We start from the raw sequence: 13,758 nt of genomic DNA on the forward strand, positions 1-13,758 counted from the left end.
TTTGGGATCTTAAAAATTTGTTTCTGGGTTTCATTAAGAATATATTACTTGAAGATTGGTTATTTTATGTATTAAGGTCTAAATATCCTTACTGACTTCATCTTCCTAAATATTATTTTCACTTCTCATATAACACATCATTTACTAGGTAAGAGTCCAATTCTGATGGTTTCATTTACCAAAAAAGTAGATTACTTTAGAAATGCTGATAGATGTTTTCCAATTCTCACCTATTCATTGTCCTTCTAGTTTTATTTATGAATATTTAGTATAATCTGATTTACTTGGTCTCATGCTGAACTTTTTACAGATCAATTTTCTCTTCAAGTTTAGATCTGAGGCAGTTTCTGGGCTGCTTCTTATGCTAACTTTGGCATTATTCAAATCTCTCTTACAAATAGTAATTACCCAAGTTGGTGTCTTTATCTTGTTCACTTCCCTCTCTTCCTTCCTTTTTAGACCAATAACTTGTTTAAATAGGTCAAATTAAAGATTTGGTAATTATATTCAATTTTTTATTCTTTTTTTAATTGGGTACTTTTCTTAATTTTTGTTCTGGTTTATCAGTATTTAATTTTACAGTACACAAGACAGCGGATTCAGAATGACTTCATTATCAATAATTCGGCATTTTCTTGTTTAGTGTAGTCACATTTTTTCCATTTTTCAGTGAGGATGTCTGATGCTCTAATGCCTTCTAGCTCCCTTCTTAAAGAAGCTATTTGTGTTATAAAGATGTGAAGTTTTTGCATATTCTGCTAGTCTTTGGCCTCTTTCATTTCTTAATTCCCAACTTTATTTTCAAAACTTTTTTTTTTTTTTTTTTTTTAACCATCTTACCTATGTGTACTTTTGCATTGAAGTCATAAGAGTAGCAGGGCATGTGTTTGTTGCTTTTGTAAATGACTTCCTCTGGTTATTCACAAATTTCTCTTCTCTAATAAATGTTGATTTATAAACTGGAATTCTCTTCATGGTAATCAGTATATTTATGCTAATGATGAGTATCTCAACATGAAATAACCAAAAGTGCCATAAAAATTTTTTTCTTGTAACTTTGAGTACACAACTTTTGAGTAAACCAGCTCCACTAAACTCCTTTATTCAGCTGTGCAAAGAACACCTCTGGAACATTCTTTTAGCTATAAATTCTTTATTTCTTCTCATTTTGTTTATAGTAAGAATGTCTGCATAAATGGGATTGATTCTAATGATGTGTCAATTTGTTAATTATTGGACAAAATTTTAGATTGTATACCAACAGCTTATACCATTATTTGTAGATGATATAAATTTTTAGCAAGAGCTGATCCTTACTTTTTTTTTCTTTTCTTTTTTTTTTTTTTTTTTTTTTTTTTGCTACTTTGCTATGACTGCAGATCAGAGCTTTTTGTACTTTTATCAATTTCATAAATCATCCTGGACAAAAGAATTCATCACCTGATGACCACCCATTTTGTGAAGATATTCTCTGTACTTAACTAAGTTGATATACAGACAGTGGACAGAAAAGTTTATTTTTTGTTAAGCTGTATATTTCCTTCTTCTTCCCTCCTCTCTACCATGTCCAACTCTAAAGTATTAATGCATACTAAGGATTAAAATTCATATAAATTTGAGAACAACATCATCTTTAGACCAGACCTGAAGAGTCTCACTCATCCAAAGATGAGAGAGGGTGATGAGATGGATTGTGGGCAGATGGGGGAGGATTGTTAATGAAAGTGGGAAGATCAGTGAAAAGAATCAGAGATTCTTAGCAGAAATTTAATATCCTTTTTCCTTACTAATGTCATTCCTGCCTCTGGCCTTGAAGTAAGGTGAGATGTGAAGAAGAGGCGGGAATGAGTAGTTTCAGGGAGCAACAGACTAAGAAACAGATGGAAAGAGGAAAATTCCAAGCTGTGGCAATGGTAGCAGAGAGAAGAGGGGGAGGTGTCCCAAGCAGTATATGTATAGTATATGTAAGAATTACATGTAATTATGTGTAAGATTTTCTATAAAAACTATGTAAGTTAGGGATTACAAAGGTTAAATGTATTTTTAAACATCCAGAGTTGTTTTTTTTTGTTGTTGGCTATTAAATATTCACATTTAAATTTTTTTTTTTTTAAATCAGGTATCCTATGGTGAAATGGTAGGATGTGATAACCAAGATGTAAGTATCAAAATAATATGTTGGAATGATAGAAAACATTAGCATTTTTAGTATATGAAAATTGTCCTTTAGTTCTGTTATAATCTCAAAATTGTGGTTTTGTTTTTGTTATTATTTGATACTGTTATTAATTTAGGATCAAGAAAATTAAAATCGGTCATCAAGTATTGATTAACTGCCACTATATATTAGACATGGTGCTAAGCACCAAAAAAGAAACAGTCCCTTTCCTCACAGACATTGCATCCTATTGGGGAAGAATGCATGTATTTATAGATATATATAAATAATATCCAAATAAAAACAAAGTGATTGGGGGGGGGGAGTGGAGAAGATTATTATGATTGTTGATTGATACTTGTGGAATGTTGGAACATTCTAAAAGTAAATAATTCCCTTAAATTTACTCAGTATTAAAATGTAGTGCTAGTTTTATAACTACTGACATATAATCTCTTTCAACAGTTTTCACAGATGTAAATTTCTCCTAAAAGAAAAATGTATTTAACAATATCTAGGATACATTTATTGCAACAAACATAGAAACTTTAAAAAGGAGTGCTTTAAAGAGTGTGTAGGGAAGTGATATATGTCTTTGAATTACATTCCTATTCCATTAATTGAATTATGATCTATAAGACAGTGATATATACTGTCTTACAAATGATAAACACTAAATGTTTGTTTTCTAGTTTATATTATTCATTTAGTATATAAACAAAGATATAATAATGATCTTATTCTTTAGGGCCTTACAAACCTTCAGAGAGTAGAGACAAAGAAGTTACTTGTTTTTTTATCTTTTTTGTTTATATTGTTGTTATTATTATTATTATTTGCTGAGGCAATTGGGGTTAAGTGACTTGCTAGGAAGTGGTAAACTACATGTCTGAGGTCAGATTTGAACTCAGGTACTCTTTACTTCTAGGCTGGTGCTCTGTCCATTACACCACGTATCTGCCTCCATGTTTTATCGTTAAAGATTTAAAAAGAGTTTTCCATAAGAAGGGAGCCTATTTTGGATTTGGTCCTGGCATTTTTGTTCTACATCTGTATTCATATCAATCCTTTTTGTCTGTAATCGTTATTTGGCTGTAGGTGGACCATTGAATTTTATAAAAGTGGCAAAGAGAAAGAATTAAGTGGTTATATGGGCATTCTGGTAATGAAAACAAATTTGAAATTTAAAAAAGGCATCATGTGGAGGTTAAAAGGAAAGCTATAATTAAACTTTTACATTTTATTGTATCTTACTGCTTTTGTGTTTTAGAGAGTAAGTTATAGGCTAAGAGGACACTAGCAACAGCTCCTCTTCCCAGAATCACTTACCTAGTTGTGAAGGGTTCTGCTGAAGAATTTTGTTGTATTATTTTTTTAAAGGGCACTGAAAAAACTCTTATTTGAACAGTTGATGAAGAAAAGTAGCACAGCATTTGCTGGTGTTTCATTTACCAATTTCTTCCCTAGCTCCATCTGTGTTCCATTTCTTTTCTTAGAAATGTTTTTGATGTTCAGATATAGAAGTATAACTGCAAAGGACCTATGTTTTCTTGTGTATATAAGACTTGACCTCTATGAATATTTTAAATACACAAAGGTGGTAAAAGTTTATATCTGTAACATGCTTCCACACTTTTGAAGGGAGTTAGTAAGGCAAAATTTTAAAAATATTTAAAATATATTTATCTTGTATGCAAGATCTCATAGTTTTCTCCTTGCTTTTGAAGAGTCATATTTCAACTTCTTAATTTAATGAAATTGAGTGAATTGCTAATTATAAATGTTCTACTTGTGAATAAAATAAGCTTATCAGAAGTCAGATTCTGTTTTCTCACTTGTAAAAAGAAAGGGCTATACTACATCTCAGAATAGAATAGTAGTGAAGCCCTTTGTAAACTGTAAAGTGCCAACTGCATTTTAACTATATATATATATATATATATATATATATATATATATATATATATACATAATGTATAGATACACACACACACACACACACACACACAAACACAACCTTTAGCTCTAAACACTTTGTAATATGATTACTATAATAATTTAATTGAAATAGCAGTCATTTTTTTTCTTAGTGATAATAAAGATTTTTGTTGACATTTTGTTTTCTAGTGCCCTATAGAATGGTTCCATTATGGGTGTGTTGGATTGACGGAAGCACCAAAAGGAAAATGGTACTGTCCACAGTGTACTGCTGCGATGAAGAGAAGAGGCAGTAGACATAAATAAGCTTGGGAAAAACAATGCAAAGCATTTTATACAGGACTTAAAACAACAAATCACATTTCCTGGCAACCACTTAAAGGATTAATATAGGCAGTCCTATAAGATCTTGAACTATTAATTTTATTAGTTGTGTTTTAATAATGTAAGTAAATTATTTATGCACTCGCAGTGTGCTATAAATACTATTCCAGTTAGCCTTGGATTATTTCAGTGGCCAACATATGCAGACATTTGTACTCTCCAGCCATTTTCTCAAAGTAATGGGCATTCTGTTATTTAATCTTCAAAGAATTACAACAATGAAGATTTTAAGAAAAGTATTTTATATTCAACAGGTATATTCTGCTGCATGTACTGTACTCCAGAGCTGTTATGTAACACTATGTATATAACTGGTTGCAAAAAAAAAAAAAAAAGTCAGTGCTTCTAAAAAGAATTTAAGATAATGGTTTTTAAATGCCTTTATAGCTTTGTTTCTTTGTGAAACTAAATTCAGCAGGCTGAAGAAAATGGTTCATGTATAAAGTGGGCTGGTGTCCTCTAGAGTACTTGGGTACATAAACAGAAACTCCTGTAGAGTAAAAACTAATTTGTGCCATTAGTCTTTATATGTTTCTGCATCAAAATAGGATGCAGTTCATGAGGGTGGGGTGGGGGGGGGTTGAGGGAAAAGGGTGTTAAAGTGATAAATTTTTATACCAAATGTGTTTATTTTTTTGTGCAAGTAATCCTTAAAATTGGAATTGTATTAGGTGTTAAAATAAAATTTTTAAAAAATTACTTGTATTTATATTTTACACATTTAATAGATAATAGCGAAAATTTCTAAAGTCCAATCACCTTTCACCTTTCTCATTTTATCTAAAAAGGGTCCCATGATATAGAGACTGTTCTGTGATATCTTTAATATTGTTTGCAATTTGTGATATGAACATAAGGAAAAAAAACTTTTTAGTGTAAATTTTAAATGAATATTTTTTTAGGAATACCCTTTTACTTCAGTATTATAAGGGAAAACAAATAAAATTACATTATATAAAATAAAAATGATTATTATAAAATATTTGTCCTAAGGCAAAATGCTCATCTGAATAGACTGCAGACCCTTGAGTTAGAAACTTACAATTAAGTTTTACTTTTTGTTTTCCTCCAAACTAGCATGACAGCTAAGTCAAATGTAAACACTCTGGGCCTTAGTTTCGTATTTATAAAAAAAAAGAGTGATTGTCACTATAGCATTTGTAAATGCCTATAAAAACATTGAATTTTTGTTCCATAGGTGCTATTCAAATTGTAAATTTTGCAATGAGTAGGTTTGATACTGAAATGAAAGTTTTTGATTAGTAGATAAGTATTTAAGATCCTTAATGTTTCTTTTTTTGAATACCTATCTTAAAAGCTTTGTTGGCCCATCAGATTTCATTAATTAAACCCATTTTATAAGCCTGTATAGAAAGCCTCTTTCAGAAAATAACGCAAGTTCTATGCAATGCTATCCAAGGGAGCTGAATAAGGTCTCTTCAAATACTAAGATTCTAAGCTGTCATAATATGTCTCTCAATCATATTGTAACATAAAAGCAAGTTAAGCTTCTTTTTAAATGAGCACCAGTGACGCCTTTAATTGATAGCTTATTCATGAAGCCTTTAGAAACCTACACAAAATGATAATTAGTTTTTAGCATATTATCTGAATATGCCATTTAATTATATAATATACTTCCTATGGTGCAGCATGACTTTCTGCAGTTTGGTCGTCTTACTGTAATTAGTCAAAGGTAAAAGTCTTTAATAACATCTTATTTTCAGCACTCTCAGCTTCTGAGCTAGAAGTATGCTTAATTGCTGCTGGAGCTACTTTCAATGTATGGATTTCATTAAATCTACTTTGATTTTTACCATTGAAAAAAATTACACTTTGACAAGGGTTAAACTAAAACTAAATATTTTATAATATATATATATATAAAGTGGTACACCAAAATTTTGTGAAGTTGACAAGTAATGCATAAAATGTTTTTAAAGCCTGCCACAAATACAAATAATTGGGCCACATATGGAGCAGCTACCTCATCCCAGAAAACATGGCCAACGTTTAATATTGTCTGTGATGTTTACGCCAAGGTCCACAGTGAAGGCACCTGGTTTTATAAAATGCACATTTAGAATCTTTGTTGTACATGTGATAATTGGTATCACACAAAAAAATCCAAATGTGTAGTGGGTTCACAAACTATATAGTTGGTGAAAATTGAGGCCTTACTTCTATGGAGTGTGTATTAAAATGTTCATGGTGACACATTTGAAGCAATAAATGGCTTAATTAAATGCCTAAATGAAGCTGAGTGTTTGATAACCATAAACTCAATTATTTGAAAGGTAGTTTTATGCTGTGTAGCCATCTTTCTCTTAAAAAAAAAAAAAAAAAAACTGAAGACTCATGGGACCAAATAATTATTATGTTTGTATACTTTTTGTTGTCACCTCCTTAGATTTCTGTGGTGCATGATATTTACATTGATATTTGATCATATCATTTGTGATACTAAGGGTAAAGCATTTTTATACATTACAATTCTTTGCATTTAATTATTTGGCATAAAATTGTCAGGTTTTTGTTGCTATAGTCTGTAACATTTTCCTAATTTAATATCAAGCTACATTTCAGTATTCTAGAATTGGGATTTAGTGAAGAACATCCTCTAAATAATGTGGGAACTTTTCAAAGTGGATTTCTTGTTAAGAATTTGTAATGTAATATTGACTTACTCTTTTCTGTACTTTTAAAATAACAAATTTTGGTTCTTCTTATTTAACTAAAATCATTTAAAGCCAGAGACCAAAGCAATAATTAGGCTACAATACTCTTTCTTTCTGAATAATTTTTAGGATTTGTAAGGAATTTTTAAAAATTGTTTTTGACCCTGCAATAAGACTTCCCAGCAATGTGAAGACCAGTAATAGTTTGTGCCAAACTAACTGTTTTTCCTTTTTTGTTTGTTTGTTTTCTTTAAGCAGGGTTGTTAGAATGCTAGGCATTGTGGTACAATGTAAAGAGTAATTATTTTGTAGTCACAGTGCCTATCTCCAAATTATGCCTCTGCCTACTCACAGCAGTAGTGCTGTGTTATCTTTGGCAAAACACTTAATTTCCCTGAGGAGCCCGATTCCTCATCTGTAAACTAGAGTCCTTTCCAGCTCTAGATCTATGGTAAATTGAGAGAAAGCTACAGTCTGTCTGAATTTTAGCAACACATATGACAAAGCCTATCATGTTGTCCTTTTAGACAAGATGGAGTAATGTGGGATTCCCATTAGTACAGGGAAGTAGATTTCCAGCTAGCTGAATTAGTTCATACTTGTGTCCCCTAGAAGCTGGCAGTACTTCCTTAGGGCAGTGGTGTCAAACACAGTTTCAGCAACCTGAATCAGATGAAAATATAATTGGGAAATATATAATAAACCAAAAATTTAATAAAACATAGCTACATTTTAAACATTTTATTACATTTCAAAAATAAATCTAGACTAATCCCCCAGTATCATCTTTGACACTGGACTGTTTTAACATTTTTAATCAGTGATTTTGATTAAAGCGTAGCTGGCATGCCAAATTTGCAGGTGACAAAGCTGAGAGGAATAGCTGATGTAACAAGATTTGAAAAGCTATGAGTTTAATTAGATGTTTGGAGGTGATTTGTGTATCTATCTAGCCTTCTCTCATTGAGCACCTCTCCCACATTACCAACTACTCATTGGACAATTTTCACCTGTATACCCTGTAGACATCTCAAAATTAAATGTCCCAATCAGAATTTGTTAACCTTCCCCAAAAACCCACTTCTGAACTTTATTTTTTATATACAAGGCACCATTGACCTACTAATCATTTAGGCACATGACTTTGTAGTAATTTTCAACTTATTTCTTTCACCTTTTCATTCAACAAGTTTTGTTGATCCTGCCTCCATAGCATTTCTTGCAATTGCTTCCTTTCCCCAATAATTGTAATCATTATCTTTTGCCTCGACTATCACAGTAGGCTTCTTAGTGGCCTCCCCATTTTATGTTCCTTTTATTATTATTCCTAAAACACAGGTCATCACTGCTGCTTATAAACTCCAATGGTTTCCTATTCTAATATTAAATACAAACATGTTTATGTCATTTAAAGTTTCACATCCTGGCCTTATTCTATCCTTCTAGGTTTATTGTATATCACTCCCCATCATGCATTCCACAATCCAATCAAATTGGCTTTGCTATTCGTCATACATTGCATTCCATTGATGAAATTTATTAATAATAAAGTGCCTTATGAGTTAAAAGAAATTTTCAGTTTCTTAGATCCAGACTAGGCATATGCAGTTTGTCTAAAAAAAAGATCTAGAAGGAAGGTTTTTAGTGCATTGCAAACAATGATTTAACAGTGTAAGATGATTGCTAAAATTATTGTGCTAGTGGCCTGATTGACAAATTATATTATCCAGGAATAGGGAAGTGCACTCTAGCCATGGTCCAGCGAAATTGGAGCATTGTTCTGAGCACATTTTAGAAAAGGCATTGTTAAACATGAGTGTGTAAGAGAAGACGATCATACAAAAGAACTGGAAAAGACTTTAAGGGTCATACATTCCAACTTCTCATTTTACAGATGAGGACAGAGGTTCAGAGACATTAATTTGCTTAAAGTCCCCAAAATTATAGTGAAGTATTCAAATGCAAATTTTCTTAGTCTAAATATTATGCTTTTCCCACGATGCCTTCGACAACCAAAATACCAAAGGGTTCCTGCATCCTAGTAATTGGATAAATAAAAAAGCATTTATTAAGTACTTAATATGTGTTTGGGTACAAATAGAAACCTCCAGACAGTAGGAGCTGACACTTCTTAGGAATGAATGCAACATGTAAAAAGGAAATTTAGCTGTAAAGCAGATGGTAAAAAGTCTGCCCTCCTAAGGGTGCTAAGGGACAGAAGGAAGTGTAGGATGTAGTTATATATTAGTTGACATAAATGCGTGAAAGACGACAGGGTGCAGAAGCAGGAAAGATGATAGGATCCTAGAAACAACTGGGCTGCATCTAGGATAAAAAAAAAAAAAAAAAAAATCCATTCAGATTCAATTCAGTTCTGGTGCAAGGCATTAAGGATAATCCAAAATAAAGACACAGCCAAAGCATCATTTCTCATATAGCATTTATCCTTAGACTATTCCATCTTGTTCAAGAGCCTTAAGAGTAATAAAAACATGTAGTTATAAAATCAGAAATTTTAGTGTTTGCTATTTAGGTTACTAAAACATGAACTCCTGAAATATGGTGTCTTCTACTTGACATTTTATCACTTTTAGTTTCATTAACTATCTTCAGAATTAGTTATGTTTGGTTCTGGTGCTTAGTCAACTTGCACATAGGAATGTGTTCAGAAAATTTAAATACAGAAAAATTAGTATTTGGAAAAAAGCAAAGTACTTGTGTTATTACAAAGCATGTAATAGTTTTATGGAATAGGTGGAAACATGGTGGAACAGGTGGTAACAGGTGGAAAATATAAATAATGGTTCAAGGAAAAAAGCCTCAATTCAACTTTTAAAACTTCAACTATTTGGCTATTTCAGGAGAATGTGATTGTTGGTTTTTTGGTTTTTTTTTTTTAACTACTGTCCTAATTTCCTTGGATCATTCCCCTTCCCCCTGCATTTAACTATACATATATAGATATGATATTTCCTAATGGGGATTTCTTAAGGAACAGTACGTTTGGTTTGTTCATTTAAGTAGATAAAATCAATTAATTTGAACTTACTGCATAATCATATGGACAACCCTGGTCACATAGACCACCTTGCAAATGTCTTGTTAATGTTATTAAACACAAGAAGAGCTAAGGGAAGAAAGAATGTGGGTAGAAAAGTATAAATAAATCATTTATATAGCAGATTTATATTTTTTAAAACCATGGACATCACAGAATGGGCTCTTCATTGTTGCCAATTTTCTGGACAATGTGGTTTAATTTTATGGAATACTTATCTTTCTGTAAGGAGTAATAAGGAAATTAGGTTATTTGTAAAATACCTTAGAACATCTCTACTTTTGAGCCAATACAAATACAAAGCACTAATTAAGGAGAAATGTTTTGCTGCTTATATGGGGAGCAAATCTTCTCAATCTCTCTTTTATTCTCTACCTTCTGGTTCCATTAACACATATAATTAAGAATTGGCCATAGAGTATTTGAGTTATTCTGTTTTAATTTATTGGGAGTATATAGGGACAGGTGAGAGGATTGACCCAGTAAAACAGTGTGTGTGTGTGGGGGGTGTACTCATATGTGTTTTATATAAAAGGTATGTCTATAGATGTATATTCCACTTGATTTTCTATATGATTTCAATGAATTACACTTTTTGGGAATTCTCTCTAATAATTTTATAACTTTCTCATTGAAAAAAAAAGCAGTAATGTTTGTTTTACTGGTAAGTTACTTAAAGTTTGAAAACACACCATGTAGAAAAGCAGTACAGTATTGTAAAAGCATTGAATCAAGAATCAAATTCTGTTGGAATTCTGAGTCCCAAGTCTTCCATTTACTCTCTAAGACTCAACTTACAAAACTGTAAAATGGAACTAATAATATGAAACTGATAAACCAATAAATTAGAAACATTTGCCTGGTTTACTACACTTAGTGAGTCTCACATAGAATAATGTTCATGAAATCAATGTCAGTATCATATGAAAAGCACACCTGCATAATGGAAAGGCTATTCGAATCTTATTAGCCTTTATTAGTTACTTAATTTCTCAGAACCTTAGTTCTATAATCTGTAAAATGATGGATGAGTATTCACCAACTTTGCAGGATTATTGTGAGGAAAGTATTTTGTCATCTTTATAAAGCATTATGTATAACTTCCATACAAGTATCTTGTAATCATTCAAGTCTGTGAAATAATATGTGCTCCTTACAAAAATTTTACTTTATTCCAATCAAACTTTGAATGTTATTAGTATTCTCTTTTTTAATCAACATTTCATAACCATGATGCACAGGCCTGTTCAATTTGTGTTTTACCCAGAGTTCTCCCCTATTCTTTATCACCAACAAAGAAGGAAGCTGAAGTGTCAAAACTCAAAATTGTCTTCTTGTATTTTGTGTCCAGATTTGGTAGTTGAAGGAACTTAAAACCAATTATTAAAATGAATGTGATTTAATGTGAATTTCACTTCCTTTTTAATCCCCATTTTCTTCCTTTAGTTATTTTTATTATGAATAATCTGCACTTGTCTATTTTTTTTTAATAAGGAAATTCTCCTTTTATGTATTTGGAACTTTCAACCTTAAGTTGATTAAGGTGATAGTGTAACTATCGCTTATTTAGAATTTTGTAAACTTTTGTGTATTCAACAGTAAAAATAACTAGGGTACCCATTCTAATTCTCCTTTGCACTTTCAAATAATTCCAGTAGGGGGACCCTCCATGCCAAAATAACAAAACCAAAAAACCCTTAAGACATACTAATTAATATATTAAAAATTATATGACTAATTTCTAGCAAGTGTATTCTTTATATATAATAATATACTGATAACAAGTAGATGAACCATTTCTAACAAGGCTTAAGTGATTGGAATAGGATTTTTACATGTTATGTTCCAGGCATTTAAAAAAATAATCCATCAAAACTAATCAAAATTTCAACCATCTACCTTCAAAGTACTTGTGTATGTCGCCAAACAATAATGTGATGCTATCATGAAGAGTTCTTCATGGGATCATTTGTCCAGTGACAAAAATAACAGTAACAGGAAGCAGGTTAGGTCATGGACGAGAAAGGACATTGAATTCTGAACTATGAAGAATAAAGCTCAATTCTAGACTTTGCTACTTATGATAAGTTACAACACCCCTAGACTTTTTTCTTTATCAAGTGAGAAAGTGAGAATTTTAATGTTCCTTCTAGTTCGGGAATTTATAGTTCTATGATATTAATATGAATTATGATATTATGATCATACTATCATTAGATAACTTTTTAAGTGTTTTTACTCAAATGTTCCAAAGTAGATTTTCTGCTTATCTGAATTAACTTGAGTCTTTTACATATGTTTAAAAGGAGCCTGATTTGTATAAGAAAAATGATGAAAACAATAAAATAGACCTTATATTTTTAGGAATTGTAAATATGTTAATTTTGATGAATGTGACCTTTATTCTTATGCTGAAAAGTTTGTACCTAGAAGAAGTTTCTAAAAATTTTTCTAACAATAGTAAATCTGATCTCATACTGGATGCTTCCTAGCTCAGTTACTCTGGGCAAAATATTTAATCTCGAGGTGTCCCAGGCAACTTTAAAAGATCTATTAAATTGCTATAGAGATATTTTCCATTGGAGAAGGTCAAATAAAATAAAAAAACATTTATCAAGGTTTCTTATATACCAGACATTATGTCAAATGCTGAGGATAATAAGGGAAAAAGTCCTTGCCCCTCAAAAAGCTCACAATCTAGAGAGAGACAACATACAACTACCTATGTACAAACAAGATGTGTATATATGTTATATATGTATGTGTATATATGTTTATATGCATACATACATACATACACATAGAATAAAATTGAAGGTAATCTTAAGGGGAGAGTATTGGCATTAAGAGGGACCAGGAAAAACTTCTTATAGAATGAAGAAGGAAAGTTTCTTATGAAACTTGAAGGAAAGCATGGAATTTAGCAGACAGAGATAATGAAAGCAAACATTCCAGACATGAGAGACAGCCAGAGAAAATGCTTATAGTTAGAAGATGGAATGTCTTGTGAAAGAGAAAAAAAAATTGCCACCCTGATGAAAACCAGCCTGTGCCTGTGAATAGATCCCAAATGCATTAAAATTAAAAATATGTGTTGACTGGTAAAAATTTTAAAAGATATTACAATTTCTGAAATTTATCTTAGTTCTACAGAAGATGAAAATAATTGTTAATGGAGCAGATGGTAAATTTTTTTATTTAATATAATAGATACTATGTGTCACTAGGTTGTGATATAACAAAGGGTGAATTTGCTGTATTATATGAATTCATTTCATAGAAGAGTGGGCATTCTGGACATATGCCGAAATGAGGTTATTTTTCATGCCCTAAAGAAGAAGAAATCAGCTTCAAAGGATATGGTTTTTGCTATCCACCTGTGTGCCTACTGATAAGTACTGCAGTTTGATGTCATGCCTAACAGAGGGCATAGAGCATGAAATCCGAGGTTTGAGAAGCTGAAAGAAAACGATGTGATTGGAGCTGCCCCAGGGTACATTTATTTTGGGAAATGGAACAATTCCACATCCAGGAAGTGATTA

General features: G+C 31.4%; 1 protein-coding gene across 4 annotated transcripts in view; it reads left to right on the forward strand.

Moving 5' to 3' along the window:
• Positions 1-5,176, forward strand: part of ING3 (inhibitor of growth family member 3) — a 47,108-nt gene extending 41,932 nt beyond the window's left edge. For all 4 annotated transcript variants that reach the window (XM_003771555.4, XM_012550997.3, XM_012550998.3 and 1 more), the window contains 2 exons: positions 2,120-2,158; positions 4,286-5,176. In XM_003771555.4, the coding sequence (XP_003771603.1) occupies positions 2,120-2,158; positions 4,286-4,402 (156 nt within the window). In that variant the 3' untranslated portion in view covers positions 4,403-5,176. The remainder of the gene's footprint in view (positions 1-2,119; positions 2,159-4,285) is intronic.
• The last annotated feature ends 8,582 nt before the right edge of the window (positions 5,177-13,758 follow it).

The sequence above is a fragment of the Sarcophilus harrisii genome, chromosome 5 (genome assembly GCF_902635505.1).
Source record: "Sarcophilus harrisii chromosome 5, mSarHar1.11, whole genome shotgun sequence".
Classification (NCBI taxonomy): Eukaryota; Metazoa; Chordata; class Mammalia; order Dasyuromorphia; family Dasyuridae; genus Sarcophilus; species Sarcophilus harrisii.